Source organism: Chionomys nivalis, chromosome 7, assembly GCF_950005125.1.
Source record: "Chionomys nivalis chromosome 7, mChiNiv1.1, whole genome shotgun sequence".
Lineage (NCBI taxonomy): Eukaryota > Metazoa > Chordata > Mammalia > Rodentia > Cricetidae > Chionomys > Chionomys nivalis.
Genome location: NC_080092.1, coordinates 54,020,877 through 54,047,003, shown reverse-complemented (window position 1 = coordinate 54,047,003; position 26,127 = coordinate 54,020,877). Strand labels below are relative to the sequence as shown.

Sequence of the window (26,127 nt, the reverse complement as noted above, 5' to 3'; positions counted from 1 at the left end):
TCTCTCCCTGTACTTTCTAATGGTCAAATTTTTATTCTACTTAAGGTTTGTAACTGTAGAGTATCTTTAGAGAAAATTTTTATTCTACTTAACGTTTGTAACTATAGAGTATCTTTAGAGAAAATTTCAGGGTAGGAGATAGCCAGTAATCTCAGTAACTGGGGGACTGAAGCAGGACTTTGAATTCCAGGCCTGCCTAGACTACATAATAAGACCTCATCTCAAATAAACAAACGAACAATATTTTTTTAAAAAATTAATAAGGAAAGATTTTTCACTCACAATCCCACCCTCACAACCGCTTTTCATTTCTCCAGGCCGCCCTACGTACTGTTTACACTGCAGCAGCTGACTGAACACATAGTCGTTCCTGGCCATGATGGACAAGTGTAAAGGGGTCCTGTGGGTAAAACAGAATAAAATGAATTAAAAGAAGTGTCGATTCAAGACAGACCAAGCCAGACACTACAATCCTCAGTAAAAATCACCATCTACGACCAATTCCATTACTCTGTTTTCCAAAACCACAGCCAAGAATCAAAACATAAAAATGGATTTGCTTCTCTGGCCCATGGCTCTCTACTCCAGTTCTAATCCCTTCCCGAAGGAGTGTGTTAAACAGCAGCTTCTGCCACCCTTTCTCTCCCCATCCTCCGCCAATCTGAAATGAAACTGTTCTTCGCTGTAATTTTCTATTAGCACAGGAGCACACTGCAGAAATGAGACAAAACTGGATCGATTTGAACTTGTTCTCCGCCACCTGTTAGTACTCAAGTGCCTTAAGAAAAGGCTGCTACCAAAGCACAGGGCCCTGCACCTGGCCTCTACCCCAGATGGACACCCTGCCCAAGTTTATCGCAATTGGGAATCCCAAAGAATCAGCACAAGGAACAAAGGATATTAACTACATGGGAGAATGAATCCTATGCAACATCAAGTTCCTGAACCATCTTATCTCTGCACATGACCCACTTCACAGACCCTCTCCTGACAACCAGCCTCGCAGAATCCAACATCCTGGATGGGTTTTCAAACACTGAACTGAGTTGATGGTAAATGACACTTGTGGCCCCGCCCAAGGTTGCTGAGGCAAGTGGCTAAACTGCACTTCAGAGCCTCCCTTACTTCTGCCTCAAGACAGGCAACCCTGCTCACAATTCTAAACCACAAGGAAGCCTAAACTAACTCCTGAGAAGATACAAAAATAACAAAACTGGGCTGGAGATGGCTCAGTGGTTAAGAGTACTGCTTGCTTCTCCAGGGGACCACTACTCTGTGTTTGATTCTTAGAACCTATATTATGGCTCACAAACACCTGTTACTCCAGTTTCAGGGAATCCTACACACTCTTCTTGCCTCCATAGGCACTGCATGCATGTGGAGCATTGATACACATGCAGGCAAAATATCCATACACATAAAGTGACAAATAAAAATAAAAACTTACAGCCGGGCGGTGGTGGCGCACGCCTTTAATCCCAGCACTCGGGAGGCAGAGGCAGGCGGATCTCTGTGAGTTCGAGGCCAGCCTGGTCTATAAGAACTAGTTCCGGGACAGGCACCAAAGCTACAGAGAAACCCTGTCTCGAAAAACCAAAAAAATAAAAATAAAATAAAAACTTATAAAAATATAAAACACCAAACATAAACAGAACCACTACCAGATACAGGAAGGGTTATGCAATGAGGGTAACACACTCTAGAGTTAAGATATTTATAAGGCAGAATTTTTTTTTTTTTATTTTGTTTTGTTTTGTTTTTTGGAGACAGGGTCTGGAGCTTTGGAGCATGTCCTGGAACTAGCTCTTGTAGACCAGGCTGGCCTCGAACTCACAGAGATTTGCCTGCCTCTGCCTCTTGAGTGCTGGGATTAAAGGCGTGCACCACCACCACCACCCAGCTAAAATAGGGAATTTTCTAACCATTATATCTCAGAGAGATAAAACAGGTTGCCTTGAGATAGTGGAGTAGTTCTGGTGTAGGAGGTCCTGTTTGTGTGTTGCTTTCATTGGTTAACGAATAAAGAAACTGCCTTGGCCTAGTTGATAGGGCGGAACATAGGTAGGCAGAGAAAACAGAACTGAATGCTGGGAGGAAAAAGGGTAGAGTCAGAGAAGCCATGGATCCTCTGCCTGAGATGGACGGTTAGAATCTCTGGTAAGCCACAGCCACATGGCAATACACAGATTAATGGAGGTGGGTTAAACTAATATGTAAGAGTTAACCAAGAAGAAGTTAGAGTTAATGGCCAAGCAGTGTTTTAATTAATACAGTTTCTGTGTGGAAGCTAGCCAGGCGGCCAGGACAAACAAGGGGCCCTCTCTTTCCAACATAGTTCCTCTTCAAATTATCCAAGTGATCCTAAAAAATGCTGAAGAAAGTCCTTGTAAACACTGACTAGATGGCCACTCTGTGATTGTTTTCAACATGAAAAGGATATGAATTGCTTAGAAATTCAGGCTTCTTTATTTAGCCAGGCTGCAAATGTTTTCCCCAAATGCTTTTAATCTTGGTCATGACACTTTTTGCATGACAATTAAATGTTTGCAGTTTCAATAAACATCAGATTTAATAATGTCAAAGACTGTGAATGTCAATTATGTGCCACCATAAGAGGTACTCACCTGCCCTTGCTATCCTGCATGTTGGGGTTGGCACCAGCCTGCAGGAGGGCCTCCGCAATCTGCGCCATTTCAGACATCACATCTGCTGAGTATTTCTTTGAGCTATACAATGCTACAAGGTGCAACGGGGTCTCCTGGGCCCCCAATGTGGCAGCATTGACAAGGGCCCCATTCTTAATGAGGAATATAGAAGCAAAGAGATCTCCTTGAAAGAAATAAAAGAACACACAATGACATGACAATGACCAGTTGCTGTGGCCACTATTTCCTCTGAAGGCAGCAAGTAGATAACTGCAGACACAGAAGGACATCTGGTAGTGTCTGAAGCAATCTCTTGGAGAGCTGTAGGTGGAAATCCATGACAGTCCACGGTTACATTTTAACTCAAAAGGCTCTTTTTGTTTACCTTTTGATTATCCATTATGATCAAAGATATTGAAGATGTCTTCACTATCTTAACAATAACAGGTTTGGGTGGGAGAGATGGTTCAGTGGTGGCTCTTCTAGAGGACCCCCCCCCAGCACTAACATGGTGGTTCACAACTGCAATCTGCCACCCATGGATTCTTCTCCCTCGCCCCCTCTCTCTTTGCCCCCCCTCCCCCTCCCTCCTTCCCTCCCTCACTGGGTGGGTGGGTGATGGAAGCAGTTATTTTTCTCAGTGACCTCTAGGTGGCACCAATTAGCTTCTACCTGGGACTAACCAATCAATGTATTTAGAAACTGGCCTTAGCTAAAAAAATACTGGGGAAGAAAATAGATGAACTGGGCTAATGGGTTTCACTTTAAGGTAAGAGACAGGCTCTAATTCCAATCAATTCTGACTTCAGATAACTAAACTCTCTTATTAGACTCCTACGTCTGCTTCTAAAAACAGAAATGAGGACACAGGTACAAGAAAACCTTCAGATGGTTAGATTCACATAGAAAGCATAAAAGAAACCATCCTCTATCTGGCTCTAATTGGCAGCACTCTCTTGTTCAGCCTCCCAAGTGCTGAGATTACAGGCAAAACCCAACATTCACAGCTAATATTTTGATCACTTAATTTTTTTTTTTTTCTTTTTCGAGACAGGGTTTCTCTGTGGTTTTGGAGCCTGTCCTGGAACTAGCTCTTGTAGATCAGGCTGGTCTCAAACTCACAGAGATCCGCCTGCCTCTGCCTTCTGAGTGCTGGGATTAAAGGCGTGCGCCACCACCGCCCGGCATCACTTAAGTTTTTGTAAAGGATTTACTGACATTAAATCAAATTTACTTAAAGGTTAGACCCAAAAATCAATTCATAATTTATAATCATATATTTTATGTACTTTTGGCAAAAAATAAGGTCTTGAGGAATTATTTGAATTCCTAAAAAAGTTGAATTAAGGGAAGTCAGTCTAGAGGGTAAATAAACAAGAAGAAAAACATGCAGAAAACAGGACAAAGCAGGGAACTGGAAGCAAGGACCTAGGTAAGGGTCTTACCAATGAGGAAACAGCACTCCACACACTTCCAACCTGACAGGGTCAGAGGGTGGATTGCACTCAACCACTGCTCAGCATGCTTAAAGATCTGGGTTCGAGTCTCAGCACCAGAAAATGTACCTCCTACTGAAAACTTTTAGCCACTTGCTTTCCTCAGTCACCCACAATGCCAGCTAAATGAGGTATTATTGTCATCATTTTTCCACATAAAAATATTCCTAACCAATGTTAAACAATTGGTAAATGCACACACAACTTTTCTTTCAGCTTTACGACAGTTTTATTCAGGGAACAACTGTATTTAATAGTCCTTGTTTTTAAAAATTACTACAAACAATTGGTCAGGAAAGTCCAGGTTATTGCAGGTTGTTAAATAGTAGAAAACTAGAATTGTTATGAAAGGACTCATAATCATGCTTAGGTCAGGCTAATCAGAGGAGATGTGAACAGTGTCTGTGGCCTCACAGACCCTGACATCACTCAGTTCTTCTGATAGACAGATGCATTTGCTTAGTAAGATGACCACTAATGTTTTGTGGATTCTAATGTGCATCTCCAAGTAAGTAGACCTGGACCTCATTCATCTAGTAACAAACTTCCATCACTCATAATGAATTAGAAGCAAGGTCAGCAGCCAAAGGCAGCACTCAGTTATTGGGCAATTAACAGCAAGTTGAAGAAGGCAAAGTCAAACAATCCCTCAGAAGGGATGATAGCACATAGATAGCTAAAACCCAGAACACAGGAGGCAAAGACAGGAGAACCACTGCAGGTCTGAGACCAGGCTCTACCACGTAGTGTTCTAAGCTAGCCAGTGTTTCAGAGGGACTTCAATGAAAAGATAACAATTCCTACAGGGTCTGGTTATGGTACTCCAATGCCCAGGAAAGATAAAGGCTACCATGTTTACTCTATCAGTCAACTGGCATTCAATGTAGGGGGCGCATCCCAATCCTGTCTCACTGTGTTAACAGCCTGGTAAAGCAGAAAGATCCCTTCCCATTTTGTAGACAAGAAAAGTCTATACAAGTGTGAACAAGTAACTGTTCCATGCCGTACTCCTTTCAAAGTCTATACAAGTGTGAACAAGTAACTGTCCCATGCCGTACTCCTTTCAAAGTTTGCTCTATTTACACTATAATTCACATACTTCCAGACATTTCACAGATTCAGAATGAAAGATTAAATCGTTCTAGAACATACATCAAAACTGTCTTGGCAATTCCTGTAACTAAGCAATTACCCAAATATTTAATAACTCACCAGAGATGTTTTTAATGAAACAAGAATTCAGCTCCCAGAGAGGAAAGGAACTTAAATTTTTTTTTAAGTAACAAGTGAATCTGTTTCCAAAATAGTCACCTCAGATACTAAACAGAGTGAGAAAGAACAATTCCCTACGTGGTAGAAGCTTTCCCAAGTGAGCACAAACCCAGAGCTAAGAGCTATGCATACCTGGAAAAATGCATCTGCTCTCCACAGAGACCTGCTCTAAGAGTTTCCTACCCAGTGATGAGTAAAACTTTCCTCTCTACTAGCCAGCAAGCTTGACACTCCACATAACTCAGAAGGACGTTTACCCTAAAACCTTTGCCCAGAAAGGGGAGAAAGCTGCAGCTGCAGCATCATCAACATTCAAATAGTACATTCTGCTACAGAACAAAACCAAAGCCGAGGGAACAGCAGTGTTGTTGGTTGATGAACATCCATTTTCTGGCTAACATCACAAACACATACAAATACCTCTGTGTGCTAACTTAGAGGCTTTCACTTGTATAACCAAGACCTGTGCCATATAGCAGTTTTACTTTAATTGAGTTTTGAGAAATCCACACACTGATTTTTCATAGTGGCTGTACAAGTTTATATTCCTATCAGTAAATATAATCCCAGAAACTGGGGGGCAAAAGCTGTCTCTGAGTTCACAGTCAACTGGTCTACATAGTGAGACCCTGTCTCAAAAAAATAAAACAAAACAAAATTCCCTTTTCTCTATATCCTCACTAGCACCTGTGAGGATTTTTATGTCTTTGTTATTTATTTGTATGTGTTTTTTTTGAGGGAATGCACATGTGTGCAGGTACACGTGCCTGTCTGTGTACATGAATGGACCCAGAAGAAGCTGTTGGGTATCCCCTTCTCTTACTGTCTATTTCTTTCTTTCTTTTTGTTTTTGTTTTGTTTTCTGAGACAGGGTTTCTCTGTAGCTTTGGAGCCTGTCCTGGAACTAGCTCTTGTAGACCAGGCTGGCCTCGAACTCACAAAGATTCACCTGTCTCTGCCTCCCGAGTGCTGAGATTAAAGGCGTGCGCCACAGCTGCCCGGCTTTTACTGTCTATTTCTTTAAAGCAGTGTCTCTTGCCCAACGTAAGGGCTTACACTTTCTTTGACAGGCTGGAGGCAAAAAACCGAGATCTGTCTCTGGCCTACCTTGGAAGTGGGGATAAGGTGTACAAAAAGGACACCCAGCTTGCTACCTGTGTGCTGGGATTAGAACTCTGCTCCTCATGATTGACTCTTAACCACCGATCCATCTCTGCATTTGTCCTTTTTTTTTTTTTTTAACATTTATTTATTTCATGTGTATGTATGTAAGTAGGCATGCACTAAGTAGGCATGCACTGGACCATTGCCTGGGTGTAGAGGTCAGGAGACAACTTTGCAGAATCGATTCTCCCCTTCCACCACGCGAGCTATGGGAATCAACTCAGCAAAGTCTGGCAGTAAGTGCCTTTACCTACTGAGCCATCTCTTTGTCCTGTCATTTTCCTGATGACAACCATTGAAACTGGAATGAGACAGACTCTCAAAGGAGTTTTAATTTACATTTTCCTGGTGGCTAAAAATGTGCACTTTCGAGTTTTATTCGCCATTTGTTTATCCTTTTTTTGAAAGCTGACAGTTTAGCTCATTAGCTTATTTAAGGACTGGATGCTTAAAAAAAAAACTTCTTAGTTTTACAGTTCTTTACACTTTTTGAATATTACCTATCTGATATGGGACCAGCAAAAGCATTCTCCCGTTGTCTCTTGTGGTGACAGTTTTCTCTGTGGTACAGAAGCTTCTTCATTTTGATTCATTTGATTCAGGGGAGTATTTCCTTGCTACTGGAAGACTGTTAAAAAACCCTTGCCTCTGCCTGTACCTTGAGGTATTTTAGCGATGCCTCTTTCTTCTAGCACAGTGGTTCTCAACTTTCCAAACACTGAGACCCTTTTAATACAGTTCCTCATGTTGTGGTGACCCCCAACCATAAAATTATTATTATTGCTACTTCATAACTGTAATTTTGCTACTATTATGAATCGTAATGTAAACATCTGGTATATAACTCCAAAGGGGCCCTGACCCACAGTTCAGAACTGCTGCTCTAGCAGTTTCCAAGTTTCTAATCTTACTTTTAAGGTTATAAATCCATTGTTTTTGTAAAGGTGAGAGGTAGCTAGGTTCATCCTTTTTTTTTTTTTTTTGGTTTTTCGAGACAGGGTTTCTCTGTGGCTTTGGAACCTGTCCTGGAACTAGCTCTTGTAGACCAGGCTGGTCTCGAACTCACAGAGATTCACCTGCCTCTGCCTCCCAAGTGCTGGGATTAAAGGCGTGCGTCACTACCGCCTGGCTTAGGTTCATCCTTTGTTAAAGAGAAGCCCAGAAAGTGTTAGATTCTCTAGAGCTGGAGTCACAGGCAGTTATGAGGCACCAAATGGGTGCTGGAAAGTCAAACACACTCTTAACCACAGAGCTGTCCCTCCAGGTCCACCAATTTATGTTTTTGAGAAATATCTCAAAAAGGGATACTACAACTATGCATTTATTTATTCCTGGGCCCTCAAAGTTTTTATATATATATATAAAATCAGTCTACACGCCTGCTCTTGGGCCCGTAACATGCTGTTTTTGTTATTACATCTCTGTGACATAACTTGAGATCAGGTATTACAATTGGTACCTCCAGCACTGTTCTTTCTATTAAGGATTACTTTGGGTAACTGGGTCTTTAATCCTTCTGTAAGAACTTTAACAATCTTCGGGCACAATTCTTGAAGAAAATGTAATTACATAAGTAGACATATGTTGCTCACAAGCCAAAGGTACTTTTTTAACTTTCTGTTTTAGAGTTTGATGTGTAAGTGTCTGTGTGGGCGAATGTCATATGTTTACCTGTAGAACCAGAAGACAGTATCAAAACCTCTGGAACTGGAGTTACAAGCAGTGGTGAATCCCCTTACTGGGAACCAAGACCCTCTGCAAGAGTAGTAAATGCTCTCAAATGACTAACCATTGCTCAAGCCCACAAAGGTATTTCTTTTTTAGGTTTTTGGTTGTATTTTCCTTTTTTTTTTTTTTTTTTTTTTTCCGAGACAGGGTTTCTCTGTGGTTTTGGAGCCTGTCCTGGAACTAGCTCTTGTAGACCAGGCTGGTCTCGAACTCACAGAGATCCGCCTGCCTCTACCTTCCGAGTGCTGGGATTAAAGGCGTGCGCCACCACCGCCCGGCTGATTGTATTTTCCTGTTAATGAGACAGGGTCTCTCTATGTAGTCCTGACTGTTCCAAAACTAACTATATAGATTAGACTAACTTTGAAGTCACAGAAATTAACAAAACACCACTCCCAAGGTGCTTCTTCAAGGCCTTCTATCTAGTTGTTCTTACTCAGGTCCTGGTGGCATTATGAACAGACAAACTGACAAAGCCAATAGTGTTTCAGACCCTCTGACCCAACAATCACAAGTTCTAAGTCACACTAGCAGAGTGTTTAGACTCAAGGTCTTTTGGGAATTCCTAGAACTGAGTCTAAGAAGCTTCAAAACTATACAGAGAAAAATGTAATTCATTTCTCCTTACCTCTTTGGATTCCTTTATGTAACAAGCTCCAGCCATTCTTGTCTACCATGTCCACATCAGCTTTATGACTAACCAGAGTGGTGGCAATACTCTCTAGTCGCCGAGAAAGAGCCAGATCTAATGCAAGATCTCCATTATGATCCATTTCGTTCAGCTTCCCAGGGAGCTGAACAGAGAAGTCAGGAAATCAGCACTCAGACAGAAAATACAGCCCACTTTAATCTTTCCCAACTTAAAACATCTGCCTCTCGAGTGCTGGGAGACAGGATCTCAATATGTAGATCAGGTCAGTCTTCAAACTCACAGAAATGGCCTTTCTTCCATAAATACGTATGTCATCACACTTATCCTACAAGTGCCAATTGTAATGCTATGTCACCATGGTGTTGCTTAGTCTCCAAATTCAACTTCATCACAGACTTTCTATCAGGCCTCCTGAGAGCACTCGCTTTCAGTGTCAATAAACAACAGTGATGAGAGAGCAAAGAGCAACAAAGCTGACTAAAGGACCACAGAGAAAATGGAGACAGCAGCGGGGGAGGGAGGGAACAGAACACAGGAGACAGGGACAAAAGGGGGGACGACGACAGACATCAGACACAACAACGTGGGACACAGACACCAAAGACAAGCCTGCATAGAGAACTTTATGACAAAGAGTTAGGATTTTCATGAAAGGTGGCTTAACAGAGAGTCCTCCTTAGCACAAACACCCATGATTAACCATACTTCCACCTGCATTCCATTGAAGACAGTGTGGGATGCAGAATAATGCCCTCCAGCCCCACTCCACAGATGTTCATGCCCTAATTACCAAATAATGTGAGGATGTCAATTACATGGCAAAAAGTACCCCTACAGATGTGATAAGGCTAAGTACCTTGAGCTAGGGAGATTCCTGAACCAGCCAACAGGGCCCAACTTTGTAACAACATTCATTCTTAAAAGTGAAACAGGAAAGTAGAAGGCTAGGTCATTAAGGGGTGAAATTAGGACTTGACCTGTCATTGCTGGCTTTAGGGATGGAAGCAAGGCTTCTTTGAAGTTAAAGACTGTGAGGACATCTAGAGGCTGAGAATAGCCTTAAGCCCACAAGAAAAATGGAGACCTTGGACCTCTAGAGAATTCTGCTGACAACTTATGTGAGCAGGAAATGGATTCTTCCCTACAGCTCCACAAATGACCAGTCTATAAACGACGTAATTTTAATCTTGTGACTTCTGGTGTGGATCTCCAACAGCAAAGCTGATAAATAATAAACTGATGGATTGCAGTTACTATTGTAAACTATATAATTTTATGTGCATAAGTGTTTTGCCTGCATGTAGTATGTGGACCTTATGTGTACCTGGTGCCTCCAGAGGTCAGAAGGTGTTGGGTTTCCTGGAAATGGAGTTACAGAGGGTTGTGAGCTGCCGTGTGGGTGTTGAGAACCAAACCTGTGTCCTCTGCAAAAGCAGCAAGTGCTCTCAACCAGCCCATGTGTGTGGGCTTAGGGCACAGAATTTGTGGAAACTTGTTTTGGCAAGAAATAAAAACAAAGATCGGGGCCTGAAGTCAGGTACTGTTGTGACAGCCATCTGGAAATGTAAATGTGGCTTTGGATTGTACTAAGACTGATGAATTCTGAGGAACAGAACAGAACAGAAAATGCTCAAAAACAACCTGAACATGTCAGAAGTACTTTCTTAGAATGTCCAGTCACAGTAGAAATGGAAACAGGATCGAGATAGCATTAAGGTTTGGGGAGAGACAGGGAAAAATGGAAATGCTTCTACAATACCTGGGAATCCATTTCAATCAAATAGAGGAAGACCACATCTTCTCTCTCCACTTTGATAGCTTTATGTAATGGGTACTCTGTCTTGGATTTGATCATTTTGTATAACAACTGAGCACTCAGGCTACTGAAGTCCTCCTTTCGCAAGTCATCCTAGGGATTGAAAACAATGAAAAGTGTTAACATATGGAGGTTACAGAGCTCACACAAAGTCCACAGTAAAAAACGACCAAGTCAGGATCTGTGTTTAAGAGGCACCACACATCCCAGCTCCACTGAGCCTCAGAGACTGGACAGCTGAACATCAATGCTGACCTTCAACAGGAGCCAAGCCATGTAGAAGCCTGACCATGAGCTTGGAGTCCTTTTCCTACTAAGTCTACTAAGATGGCAATTTCAAAACAAATCAGAACTGCAGCAAACAATTCACTGAGTCCCAGCTGTTCTCCAAAGCTGTACCCTATCAGAAAGGGATAGTTATCACTCTGTCAGTTTTTTTTTTGGATTTTCGAGACAGGGTTTCTCCGTAGCTTTTGGTTCCTGTCCTGGAACTAGCTCTTGTAGTCCAGGCTGGCCTCGAACTCATAGAGATCCACCTGCCTCTGCCTCCTGAGTGCTGGGATTAAAGACATGCGCCACCACCGCCCGCGTCCTCTCTGTCAGTTCTTTAAAACCAGCTCTCAGCAGGTATAGCAGAATATGCCTTGAATCCCAACGTCTAGAGGCTGAGGCATGTTTGCCATAAGTTTGAGATCAGTCTGAGTTATAGAGTGGGTTCCAGATCAGTCTGCGCTACATAATGAGATCTTATCTTAAAACAAAAAAACAATAACCCCACTTTTCTACTGGTACTGGGGATGAAAGTGAGCGCTTCATGTATGCTAGGCAAGCATTGCACCACTGAGCTAATTCCCAGCCCTTTAAAAATTCTTTAGAGAAAGGGTCTTGCTAAATTCCTCAGGCTGGTCTTGAACTCACTTTGCAGCTTGGCCATGAACTCGGCATCACTTGCCTTAGCCTTCCAAGTAGTTGAGATTGTAGGTCTATGGCACTAAGGGCACTCACACCAACTGTTAGAAAACTTTCTTTAGAATTCCAAAGTTCCTCCAATAATGTTGTATACAAAACAATCACAAAAGCTAGTTCATAAAACAACATAGATTGTTTTATTTATTATTTATTTAATGAAAAGGGGAAAAAAATTTGGCTTGTAAACCCTGTGCTTGGAAGGAGACAGGAGGATTCCTGGGGCTCACTGGCCAGCTTGACTCAGCAAGCTCTCGGCCAGTAAGAAACCCTGTCTCAAAATATAGTGGATGGTACCTGAGTAAGTCCACCAGAGGTTGTCCTCTGGCCTCCACAAGCACATATATACACCTGCATACACATAAAAAAAACAGAACTGTAACAAAGAGATGTAAAGCCTCTTATTTATAACAAAAACTCAAGAAAAGAAGCTGAAGTTTAAGAATGCCTCTTGTAGTGGAGGAAGCTCTTCCATGGGCAGCTGCATGCTGAGTCTCAGCCTCTCAACGACAACACTAAAGGCAGATGTTCCTTCTTGGCATCTGCTCCTGAACCTCAGCTACCTCTGCCTGGTGCAATCTAAACCCTCAGAACACTTTCAGAACAGAAACAAACCTCATAGATCATTCATCCAACTGCTTCTTTTTCAATACTGCAAGCTGCAAAGACAATGTGCCCGAGGGGCGACTACAGAAGCAGGGTTTACATTGGATCTCTGGCTGCTAGTGTGAGAGCTCTGTCCACACCTCTCAATCCTTACTCACCCAGTGACTTGCAATAATTTCTGCACAGTAGTTCATTAGTGTGCTGGCATTTAGTTCCTCTGCAGTTTGATAGAAGCGAATACAGTTCCTAACATTCACCAGAGACATAACACCCTTCTCACATCTGTAAGAGAGTTTTCATTAATGATGAACAGTATTAGTAAGGCATATACATTCATAAATAAATAAACCAAAGTTAATGATTAAGGCACTAGTTATGTCTAAGAAAAACTAAGGTGTAAGATTGAACAGTATGTTTGATTTTAAAAAAAGTATGTATATATTTTTACTTATGGAAATCAATTTTTATTATGATTTTACTAAAACTGACCATACACATTTTATTTTTGAGACAGGGTATCTCACTATGTGGCCCAGGCTAGCTCTGAGGTTAGGCTCCTCTTGACTCAGTCTGGGATTACAGTGTACTTTGCAGTCTTGTACTAGACAGTATATTAATCACACTGCTCTGAACAGAATCAAAATAACATGCAAAAAAAAATATGAAACAGAATACCTCAATAGCCTCAAAAGTAATCACTTGAAACTTCTGAATCACGTGCACAGGCCACTTTGCAATCAAACACAAACAGACTGGCTTCAGTTCTTTGGCACTGAATTGTATGGAACATGCCTACAGATTTCAGACAACTCTATTATGCTAACTTTATTTATTATGCTAACTTTATTATGCTAACTCTCATGATTTCTAATGTGAGGGTCTATGCTTAATAAATACCTCCTTGAAAGTCCTCCCAAAAGATAAATTTTTATTTTGTTTAAATTATAATTCAGAGGGATAGAAAGATGCCTCAGAGGTCAAGAACACTGTTCTTCTAGAAGACTCAGATCCAATTCCCAGCACCCACATGCAAGTACACAATCATCTAACTTCTAAGTTCTAGGGGACCCAATGCCCTCTTCTGGCCTTCATGGGTACCACATTTATGTGCTGCACAGACATATATGTAGCCAAAATACTTACTGATATATAATAATAATCATGATGATTAAAATAAGTGAATAAACTATAATTCAGGGTTTGGAAAGTAAGACAATGGTAGAATGTTTGTCTACGATGTATTTGTATTTGGGAAGTCCTGGGTTCAATCCCTAGCAACACTGGGTGTGGACTGAATAGACAGCTCAGCACCTAGGAACAGTTGTTCTTCCAAAGGAGGACCTTAAGTTGGTTCCCAGCACATATCCACAACTGTCTGTGACTCCCATTCTAGGAGATCTGGTACTCTCTTCTAGTCTCCCCAGATACATGCCCCCCCCACACACACACTTTTACATTTATAATTACATTTTAAAGGACCACCCAAAATAACTATAAGATGGTAAAATAACTGTGAGTCAGATCTAGTATGCAAGAGACTATGGATTCAATCTTGAATGCCACACACAAATCAGACCACAGTATGCCAAGAGAAAACTGGGTACAATGGGTGTCTCCACAAAGCCAGGCAACAAGACTTGATGAATGACTAACAAGATATCAACTATATAATCATGGCACAAAGTTGTCTCCACATCCTAGCATAGAAGATATAGAATTTATTCTATGATAGATTACCTGGAAACCATATTGTGCCTCTCACAAAATGAGGCCTACCGAGAAAGGTGGCTGCTGCAAAATAATTCTTTTCTACATTATGAATATGTATTACTCTCATTGGCTAATAAAAAGCTGACAGGCTGGTAGCTGGGCAGGAAGTTAGGTGGGAAAGCCAAACTGAGAATGATGGGAAGAAGGGCAGAGTCAGGAGAGACGCCAGCCAGCCATCTGCCCAGTCTCCTTGAAAGTCATCCCAAAAGATATGCTAGAGGACAGGTAAAACCACGAGCCACATGGCAATACATAGATTAATAGAAATGGGTTAATTTAAATGTAAGAGTTAGCTAATAACAAGCCTGAGCTATCAACGGAGCATTTATAATTCATATTCAACATCTTAGTCGTTAATTTGGGACTGGGCAGTCGGGACAGGAAACGTCTGTTTAAAGCAGTACTTCAATCAGATTTACCTACAAGGGTAGTCACAGAGGCCCAGTGGTAGCCTACTCATAGCCCCCTCAATCTAATCTACCATTGTTTCTCCTTTCCTACAACCTCAACAAAAACTTTAGAAAAGTCACATAGCAGAACTTAGTAGTGAGAGGAAAATGAAGTCCCTGTGGTCCTGTCTCCCCTTCTATGAAGATGTAAGGATGGTACTTGATCTCAGAGATGTTGGGACTCTGTGGGTTTCAAGATGAAGGAAAGTTAGGTACACTCGGCAGAGCACGAGACACTTGAAGGTAAGCTCCTAAGTTTACATTTCCTCTCTGCTCACCAATCCCTTCTAAGGCCCAACATTCCTTTCCTGAAGGAAAATGGAAAACAGACATTGCAAACTTTAATAGCAAATATTAATGGACTTCAATACTACTGTACATAACTGAGCAGCAGCAGGGAATTCTCAATCTCAGTAGATGAGTTTTAGGTAGCAGAAGTAGAGAAGGACCACAAGAGTTACAGAGGTAAGGAGAAGAGGGGAGGAAGACAAAAAAGATGACAGATCATGGAGTGGAGATGAGAAAGAAGAGATGGGTACCAAGACAGACTGTGGAGTACTGCAAAGGAAGACAGTGAGACAGAGTGAAGATAGGAGGGCACAGTGGGACAGACCAGGGAAAAACAAAAAGCAAATTTTCAAACCTTACAAGGTAGACTAGGCTAGAAACACAAGAACATAGCCATTTTCCATCAGTAGGAAATACGTAACTATTTTATATCTGTCCTTACGTGTTCTGTCTTTAAGTAACATTGCTGACTTGGTGAAAGAAGCACCTCTCCCAGGGCACTTTAAAAATTAATTTAGAGCTGGGCAGTGGTGGCTCATGCCATTAATCCCAGCACTCAGGAGGCAGAGGTAGGCGGAGCTCCCAGAGTTCGAGGCCAGCCTGGTCTACAACAGCTAGTTTGAGGACAGACTCCAAAGCTACAGAGAAACCCAGCCTCAAAAAAACCAAACCAAACCAAACGAAACCAAAATAAAAAAATTAATTTAGGGCTAATTGTGGTGGCACATGCCTTTAATCTCCAACACATGAGAGGCAGAGGCAGCGACCTAAGACTACATGGTAATATCCTGTCTCCACCCCTTCCTACCAAATTATTTATTTATTCATTTACTCATTCATTCATTTATTATTATTATTAGTGTGTGTGTGTGTGTGTTTGTGTTTGCACACCATAATGCAAAAAGGTGTGAAGGCCAGATGACAATTTAAGTCAGTTTTCTCCTTCTAAAGTGAGTTTTGGTGATCAAACTCAGGTCATCAGGTTTGTGTAGTAAGGACTTTTGTCTGCTGAGCAATTTCACCAACCCTCCCATGGCATTTTTAAAAGAAGAAAAATCAATATGTAGAAACACTGTATTAAGAACAAAAGTGTCTGGTTCGTTTAATCTTTTAATCCCAGCACTCAGGAGGCATTGGTAGGCAGATCTCTGTGAGTTCGAGGCCAGCCTGATCTACATAGCAAGTTCCAGGACAGTCAGGGGCTACATAGAGAAATCCTGTTATGACAAACAAACAAACAAACAAAAAACACACATAAACTTTACAGTAGGGGTGATGATACACACCTCAAATTGCTATACTTAGGAGCCTAAGGCAAAGACTGTCAAGAGTTTGAAGCCAACCTGAGCTACAAAATGAATACCATGAGTCTGGGCTATAATGTATAACACTATCTCAAAAATAAAACAGTATATTCATAAACCTCAATTTTCTGTACCTCTACAGTCTAAGTACACGTCACACCACACCACAACAAAGGGTAACAAAGTCATTCTGACCTGATCACAACTATGGAGTAAGTGTTCTAGGAGGAAAAGTTCTCCTTTCAGATGGATGAAACTTGTAATGTCAGATATGATGGTCTTGCTATAGCATTGTTCTATCAGCAGGTGGCCTACCACATAGTTGACCACAGAAGTTCCAACTCTCATCTGCAGAGCACTTTACACACTTGTACAGACGACAGCCTGGGCTCTGAAAGTTATATTGTCTTTCTTATTACTGCTAAGGGACTTGGATATATTTGAGGACAACAGATGTTTTCTTAAAAATTACAAAAAGTTCATATTCACTCATTTGGATCCTGAGTGCCACTTGCCATGTGAATAGCTATAACTAAAAAATGGTATGACTCATACAACAAAAGATTATATAATTTTAGCTTTAAAATTTAAGTTCTCAGCTCAAACTTTCTCTTTCAAAAATACAAGGCAGGCTAGTTTTGCTCTGGAGGAAAAATATTCTTGTTATTAGTATATTTTTGTAATTTTATACCCACAAAGCATAAAAAAAACACAAAATAATCTATTTTGCTGTTAATTTTGTTTCTTTGAAAGAAAATCTTACCATATAACCCTGGTTGGTCTGCTATGCACTTTGTAGACCACACTGTACTCAAACTCATAAAAGATCCATCCTCCTCTACCTCCAACGTGCTAGGATTAAAGACATGTGCCACCATACCTAGCAAAGATTTATTCATTATTTTTATGTGCATCTATATGAGTCCATATGCACGCAGGAGCCCAAAGAGACCAGAAAAGGGCATCGCATCAGAACCCCAGGAAATGGAGTTAAAGGCAATTGTGAGCCCCTGGGAACCAAACCTGAGTCCTCTCTCTCCAAGAGCAACAAGGGCTCTTAACCTCTTGTTACTTCCAGCCCATAAATTGGTTTTAAAAATATAAATTAGGCACCCCACATGTCCTGTCTGGTTTCTTTTCTCTTTGGTTTTTGAGATAGGGATTCTCTGTGTAGCTCTGGCTGTCCTAGAACTATCTTTGTAGACTAGGCTGGCTTGAATTAGTTATCTGCCTGCCTTTGCCTCCCACGCACTAGAATTTAAAGTATGTACCACCACAGTCGGCTAGTTGTCTGGTTTTCATATCAACTCATGTATGTGAGAAGTGAGAACTACTGAAAGAAAAAAAAACATAGCTGAATAATGGTTGGGTTGTAGATGATTAGCATTTTCTATATATAATTCTGTTTTCCACATTGCATACACTGAACATGTATTTATAATCAGGAAAAATATTGTCACTTTTATACATACTCCTTTGTAAGAGAATATTCTGGTATTATTAAAAATAAAACCCTTGCCGGGTGGTGGTGGCACATGCCTTTAATCTCAGCACTCGGGAGGCAGAGGCAGGCGGATCTCTGTGAGTTCGAGACCAGCCTGGTCTACAAAAGCTAGTTCCAGGACAGGCTCCAAAGCCACAGAGAAACCCTGTCTCGAAAAACCAAAAAAAAAAAAACAAAAACAAAAAAAAACAAAAAGCTACGGAGAAACCCTGTCTCGAAAATCCAAAAAAAATTATTAAATAAATAAAAAATAAAAATAAAACCCTTCTGTGGTAGTTTGAATGTACTTGGTCCCCATAAGCAAGCTCATAAGGAATGGCCCTAGTAGAAGGTTGGCCTTGTTGAAGGAAATGTGTCACTGTGGGGCCAGGCTTTGAGGTCTCTTGCTTAAATGTCACTCATTGCACAGTCTACTTCCTGCTGGCTGCAAGATACAGAACTCTCTCAGCTCCTTCACTAGCACCATGTCTACCTGCACGCCACCATGCTACTCACCATGATAACGGACCGAACCTCTAACTGTAAGTTGCCATCTTGATTAAATGTTTTCCTTTATAAGAGCTGCTGTTGTCATGATGTCTCTTCACAGCAAAAGAAACTCTAAGATACCTACTTTTTATCAATTTAATTATTAACATTTCCAAACCATCAGGACCTCTTTATCACAGAAACTGACTTCATATTTGCCAAAGCCTCTTGAGCTATTATCTTAGATGTGTTATTTCTCTGCCTAAAAGCAGTGGGCACACGTGTGACCTCATTAAGAGCAAGCACTCAGCTGGGCAGTGGGGGCGCACGCCCTTAATCCCAGCACTCAGGAGACAGAGGCAGGAGGATCTCTGTGAGTTCAAGGCCAGCTTGGTTTATAGAACAAGTTCCAGGACAGGCTCCAAAGCTACAGAGAAACCTGGTCTCAAACAACAACAACAACAACAAAAAAAAACCCAACAAAACAAAATGAGCCAGCACTCATTCTAGTCCTGGCCTCTTCCATTGCAGCTCTTAAGAGAGCTGTGACAGACAACTTAACAGTCACATCCAACAGTACAGATTGGAGCATCTGGTAATGTTGTATGAAGCCTAATCAATCAATAAACAACAAACATTTTAATTAAAGGATCCATTATACTAATTAAATGATCTATACAAAGCCAGAACATTTTTATTAAAGCAATTTAATTTATAAGCAAGTCTGATATGGTGAATGAGAAAGCACAGGATATCTGGGGGAAAAGATATAAATAATCTAATTAAAATGAGTATGAGTATACTCCTAGGTAGTGCATAAACTTACTAAACAAACACAATAGTTAACTGGAAGGCCTCAGTATTGAAGCAAGTTGAATTAATAATCTAGCCCTATACAGCTCGGACCTGTTTATGTTTAAATTAGTTTTAGATATTAAAACAGTTCTCAATCCCAGATCACTTACAGATAGTTGGGAAGAATGTCTATGGATTCCTGTGGGGCTGTGGGGGCCAATCCAGAGGAAAAGCCCTCTCACAGTAAAAACAAAGTAAGCAGCTCCTAGTAGCCGAGTCTCCCTTGGATCTCCTAGGTGGGATCAATAGAGCAATAAACAGAATATCTTGATGGCTGAAACTAGTCCCTCAACCAGCCAGGAGAGAAGCCAATTTTTTTTTTCATGCACCCATGAAAATAAAAATATTATGAGCCGGGCAATGGTGGCACACACATTTAATACCAGCACTAAGGAGGTAGAAGCAGGTGATTTCTATGAATTAGAGGCCGACCTGGTGTACAGAGTGAGTTCCAGAACAGACAGGTGCTGTGGGATAATGATTTGTACACTGTAAAGATTTATCACTTGTGTTGGTTTAATAAAACACTGAACGGCCAGTACCCAGGCAGGAAGTAAAGGCAGGGCAACCAGACTAGCAGAATTCTGGGAAAAGGAAGGGCGAAGTTAGCAGTGGCTAGCCAGACATAGAGAAAACAAGATGAGAATGCCTTACTGAGAAAAGGTACCGAGCCATGTGGTTAAATATTGATAAGAATTATGGGTTAACTCAAGTTTTAAAAGCTAGTTAGTACTAAGCCTGAGCAATAGGCCAAACAGATTATAATTAATACAAACTCCTTTGTGTTTATCTGGGACTGAATGGCTGTTGGACCAGGCAGAACAAAAACTTTCGTCAACAACCAGAGCAAGGGTTACAGAGAAACCTGAGAAAGGGGGGGAAGCGGGACAAAGGGGTAATAAGAAGACCCCCAAACAAAACAAAACAAAACAAAATTATGAAGTACTATAAAAAGACTACATTGGGCTGAAAAATTAACTCAGAAGCTAAGTGCACTGACTGCTCTTCCAGAGGTCTCAAGTTCAAATTCCAGCAACCATATGGCAGCTTACAACTATCTACAATGAGATCTGATGCCCTTTTCTGGTATGCAGGCATGCATGCAGATAAGACAATATATACATAAATATGTTTAAATTTAAAAAAAAAAGACATTAATCAAGCTGGCCACCAACAGGCAGAGATATAACAGGTGCACAAAGATTTCTGCCTGACACTGTTCAATGGGCATTTTGTCCCCTGTTATTCTATAATACCAACTTGGGAAAGGAACAGAGAAAATGCACTTTAAAAACATACTGTGAGCCAGGTGAGCCAGGTGGTGGTGGCGCACGCCTTTAATCCCAGCACTTGGGAAGCAGAGGCAGGCAGATCTCTGTGAGTTCGAGACCAGCCTGGTCTACAAGAGCTAGTTCCAGGACAGGCTCCAAAACCACAGAGAAACCCTGTCTTGAAAAAGAAAAGAAAAAAAAAAAAAAACATACTGTGACAGCTCCTTGGGAGCTAAAAAAGCAGTTAACTTCAATGAAGTAAGCTCTTATCAATACTGGCTACAAAACCTACTGAACCATATACTCTTTGGATTAAGGTAAGCACTAAAGTGCTTCCAAAAAGGAGTATATAACCAAGAACTTCATCTACTATGTCTATCCAAAGGCAGAATAAAATGTTGAGGAAAACAGAATGAAAGGCAAAGTCAAGAATGTGGACCCTGGCATCTATTCTTCCATATGCGGTTGTCAGTTTACACAATCACATAGCCTCAGGTAACAAGCCAGCAGAAGAAAGAACAACAAACTAGCACTGGCAAAATTTAGTTTACCAGTAACACAAAGCAAGGGAGAAATCAGTCTCTCCCACATCACCTTTACAGAACCCTGCAATTCTTCACGTATCAGAAGCTGCTTTCACACAGCTTGGCACAATTAAGTTTAGCCACCACCTTGCAGGGCACATCTGTTGTGACTTGCCTCTCCCTAAGGAGCTGGAGCTGAAAGCGATTGGCCAGTTTCATCAACTCAGTCAGGAACACATCATCCTCTCTGAACTCTAACTCATCGGTATAGATCCAGCGAAGCATGGTCATCGCCACCTCAGGATTCGCATCTAGTTAGAAAAAGAAAGTAGATGACACACTTAGGTCTTCTAGAAGTAACCCTAAAATCTGTGGTTAGGGAAGTAAATAATGGTATGCCTAACTCAAGGAAATATACTGTAATAGGCCCCAAACTTTAGCACAACTGACACTATGATGGAACTATCATTCAGGCCTGGAACCAAGCACATAGGCAACCAACACCTGCCAAAAGAGAACAAAGACCTATAGTTTTAGGAAAGTCCCTAAATTTATTAACCTTGCTTCCGGCTTCTGTAACTCCACTTCTGACTAACTGAGGTATGTCATCCCAAGACATGTTTTTTTGTGTTTAAAATCCCACCTCAAGAAATGCTTGGAACTGCACTTGGGTCCCAAACACCCAATGTAGTTACAGACCAGCTAATAAAAACTTTCTATTTGCTTACACCTGTGTCCAGTGGTCTTCTCTGGGGAATACCTCTTAACAATAATACAGCCATTAAAAATGGTGACAGTTGCCTAGGCAGCATCCAATTTCAGAAAAATGTTAAAGTTTTTGTATGAGTCAACCATAGGGTCAAATTCATTGGGTAAATATTTGAAACATAAGAGAATTTCAGAATATTTTTAATTCCTTTTTTCCCCACTTTGAGACAGGGTCTCTCTACATAGGCCTATCTGTCCTGGAACTCTCTATGTAGAGGAGGTTGACCTTGTCCTTACAGAGATCTGCCTGCCTCTGCCTCATTAAAGGCATTAACTATACACTCAACAGAATTCCTAATACAGACTAGCCACGGTTTTATTTATTTATTTTTAGTCATTTATTTGTGGTGCTGGGAATTAGAAGGCTTTATTTTATGTGTATGGGTGTTTTGCCTGCAAGTATGGCTATGCACTAATTGCATTCTTGGTACCCATGGAGACCAAAAAGGGTGCTGAACCCCCAGAACTAGAGTTTCAGATGGCTGTATCCCACCGTATGAGTACTTGGAATAAAAGTCAAGACTCTCTGGAAGAGCCGCCAGGATACCACTGAACTATCTCTCCAGTCTCTAGCCAAGATTTCTAAAGACTGAATAAACTTTTACATAAGAACTACTCATATAGGTTGTTATTCTAAACAAACAATAGGGTAAATACAGAGAATAATAATGAAAAACTGAAGCCAGGTGCTTGCCTTTAATATCAGTACTTGGGAGGTGGAGGCAGGCAGAGCTCTGTGAGGTCAAGGCCAGCCTGGTCTACAGAGGGAGTTCCAGGACAGGCTCCAAAGCTACAGAGAAACCCTGTCTCAAAACAAACAGACAAACAAGTAATGAAGAACTGAGACAAAAATGTTTGTTTACTTTGAAACAAGATCACTCACTCTGTAGCCCAGGCTGATGTAGAACTAACAGCAATATTCTTGCTTCAGCCTCCCAAAATTATGGGATTACAGGTACAAGCCACCATATTTTGCTTACAAAAGAAAGTTAATAAAAACACAGTATATATGCGATGGCAAATCTGCAGCAATTAAGACTACACAGATACATTCATGACAATATATTTTACTCTTTTGGCTTGGGGGGGGCTACCACTCAACTCCCCCCTCCCCCATCAAAAAAAATGACACATGGAGGCTTTTTCTTAGTTATGAATGCCCGGTCTTAGTTTGGCTTGTTTCTTGTCAGTTTTTCTTAATTTTCCCATCTATCTTTTGACTCTGGGCTTTTTCCTTTTCTTCTGTATATCTTACTTTTACTCTGTGGCTGGCTGGGCGGCTTGGTGGCTGGCCCTTGATGTCCTCCTCTCCTTGTTCTATCTTGGTCCTTTTTTTTTCTTCCAGATTTCTCCTTTGCTTCATACTCTCTGCCCCAGCCCCACCTATCCTTTCTCCTGCCTCGCTATTGGCCATTCAGCTCCTTATTAGGACCATCAGGTGTTTTAGGCAGGCAAAGAAACACAGCTTTGGGGCTGGAGAGATGGCTCAGTGGCTAAAAGCACTAACTGCTCTTCTAGCTGAACCTGGGTTCAATTTCAAGCACCCATAGGGCAGCTCACAACGGTCTGTAATTCCCAGATCTGACACACACACACACACATGCAGGCACAACACCAATGCACATAAAATAAAACTATCATGAAAAAGAAAAGAATCACAGTTTCACAGAGTTAAACAAATGCAGCATAAACAAAAGTAACACACCTTAAAATAATATTCCCCAACAGAGGTTTAAAGAACTAAGAATTCATTTTGTATCTCATTTTTGCTCTATATATGAGAGTATAAATATACCATTGTGTATATGCATACACATCCAATCATAAAGCTCTGTCTATCCATAATCTATCCATCAAAAAGGACATAGACTAAATTAACTCAACAATTTATTCATGATTAATTTTTCTTTTAGCTAATCTTTACCTTAATTTTTATTTAATAAATATATTATTTGTATATTTTTTAAAGTTAAAGACTATACAGTTACTTGAAGGAAATGTTTACTACAAAAATCATCATTTAAAATATCTAAACTAGTGCTGAGGATATGACTCAGTTAGTATTGATTGCTTAGCATGCACGCCTTTAATCCCAGCACTCTGGAGGCAGAGGCTGGTGGATCTCTCTGTGAGGTCAAGGCCAGTCTGGTCTACAAGAGCTAGTTCCAAGACAGCTAGGGCTGTTACACAGAGAAACCCTGTCTCAAAAAACAAAGGGGGGAAAAACAGAAACAGAAACAAAAACAAAAAGAAGATGATCAGCCTAACACACATATATATGAGCTCCACGTCAACCTGGGTAACATAGCAAGATTCTACTTCGTAATAAAAATAAGTAGGGTGGAAGTGTATATGGAGTAGTGGTGGAGAGCTTGTCTAGCATGTGAGAGGCCCTGAGTTCAAACCGCAGTACTGTAATAAGCAAAATACTATATCCAGCAACTGCAGTACATTCTCTTTCTAAGTGAGCACAGTATTTTCCCTGAGACAGATATACACTGAGCCATAAAACAGGGACTCATGTAGCCCTGACCAAAATGTCACTGACAGTACACCAAAGTGTACGGTCACAAATCTCACAACTGCTAGAATTACCGATTTTTGACAACTTAAGTATCAAAAGATGGTAGCCTACTCTTAACATCTTTCTAACAAATTTGAGTAATTCTCAAGTTTTTATTATCTTTTCTAGGCTTTGCAAACTATGTGACTGTGGAGTCAAGATACTACCATACATTTTGTGAGGGACACTTCATAATCAAATAATTCTTGGAAATTATCCTAGTTTTAATCTATAGGCGGTCAGGGAGATGTGGCTTCAGAAGATTACATTTTTAAAGAGAAAAGCTACAACACTGGATGCTTTCATACAGACTGGAGCCTTTCTAGTAAAGACCTCCTATAAAGGCATTTCCATTGTAGGTGTGAATGATACATGCATCTGCTTTTATGTGTGTTTATCTGTGCTTACAAGGAGAATTGAGGGTTTCAAGTCAAACCTTAGAAATTACCATAAAGACAGTTCACTCCAAACAAGAGAAACATGAAAGATCTTTTCTCCTAAATCCAGGGGGTCAACACCTGTTTTCCTGAACAACACTGTTCAAGGTTAGCCACCTCTGGCACCCTGAACTGGCTATAAGTCCCAATTCCAATCTCCTCTGTAGCATACACACAGAGCAGCTACTTTGTTATATTCATGGCCCTGGTCTGAAATGATTTGGTAACAGTCCATTACTTCCCCCAGAGCATAAGCTCTGAGGCAGAGATGCATCCTAATCACTCAGCCCTCAGCACATACAAACAGACAGACCTTCTGAACTGGAGAGCCTCTTAACAGACATCTCAGCAGAGCTTTCACAGTCAAGCACTTCTGAAAATGTACTCTCCACCCTCATTCTCTCTCCTGGTCTGCAGATCAAACCCAGGAATTCACACATGCTAAGCAAGCACTCCCAGTCAATATCCTATTTTAATATCCTGACAGATTCCATGTAACACTTATTGCAATAGTCACTAAGAATAGAGTTCAATAAAAACTTTGTTTCGTGCCTTGTTTTCAAGAGTAGTTAAGCAAATACTAACAAAATACGATTTTAGGTAAACTTTTGGAAACTTCTACATTTAGCCATAAGCTATAAATATACATAAGACAACAATAGAAATAATTCAGTATATATCTATTAAAAACATTCCTTAAAGTTAATTTACCTGTGTGTATGTGCAATGAGCATACATATCATGATGCATATGTGGAGACGAAAGTACAACTTGAAGAGGTGAGTTCTTTCCTTCAAGTCATCATCAGGCTTGGTGGCAAATACCCTTACTCACTGAGTCATCTTCCCAGCCCTATTAAAATTCTTTTTAAAGAAATTTACTACAGAGGCAGAGGCAGGCGGATCTCTGTGAGTTCGAGACCAGCCTGGTCTACGGAGCTAGTTCCAGGACAGGCTCCAAAGCCACAGAGAAACCCTGTCTCAAAAAAAAACCAAAAAAAAAAAAAAAAAAAAAAAAAGAAATTTACTACTTATGTTTACGGTGTATAGCATGTTATTAGGAGATACACATATGCTGGACATGGTGGCACATGCCTTTAATCCTAGCACTTGGAAGTTAGAGCAAATAGACCTCTCTGAGTTCCAGGTTAGCCTGATTTTCACAGTGAGATGTTACCTCATACAAATAAATAAAGAGATGCATGCACAAAAATTACTATATAATGGGGCTGTAGATGGCTCAGTAGTTAAGAGCATATACTGCTCTTGTAGACCACCTGAGTTTAGTTCTCAGTACTCACAACCACACATTAATTCTAACTTCAGGGAGATCTGCCTACTCAGGTACCATGCACACAGGCACATACCAACACAAAGATACACTAAAAATAAATACGGCTAGAGAGCTATAGCAGCACTAAGAGTACATATTACTACTGCAGAGGAACCAAGTTAGGTTTCCAGAAGTCACATCATGTCGTTCACAGCCCTACAACTCAAGCTCCAGGAAAATCTGATGCCTCCAAAAACACCTGCATTATCATGTACATACATACGTACACACATACCCATATATATGAAT

At 40.8% G+C, this 26,127-nt stretch overlaps 1 protein-coding gene across 2 annotated transcripts in view; it reads right to left on the bottom strand.

The window, feature by feature from the left end:
- The window catches only part of Ankfy1 (ankyrin repeat and FYVE domain containing 1), a 67,472-nt gene that overhangs the window by 27,295 nt on the left and 14,050 nt on the right, over nucleotides 1-26,127 (bottom strand). For both annotated transcript variants that reach the window (XM_057776036.1, XM_057776037.1), the window contains exons 4-9: nucleotides 20,954-21,089; nucleotides 12,504-12,627; nucleotides 10,717-10,866; nucleotides 8,934-9,099; nucleotides 2,625-2,829; nucleotides 332-400 (exon numbers count right to left, since the gene is read on the bottom strand). In XM_057776036.1, the coding sequence (XP_057632019.1) occupies nucleotides 332-400; nucleotides 2,625-2,829; nucleotides 8,934-9,099; nucleotides 10,717-10,866; nucleotides 12,504-12,627; nucleotides 20,954-21,089 (850 nt within the window). The remainder of the gene's footprint in view (nucleotides 1-331; nucleotides 401-2,624; nucleotides 2,830-8,933; nucleotides 9,100-10,716; nucleotides 10,867-12,503; nucleotides 12,628-20,953; nucleotides 21,090-26,127) is intronic.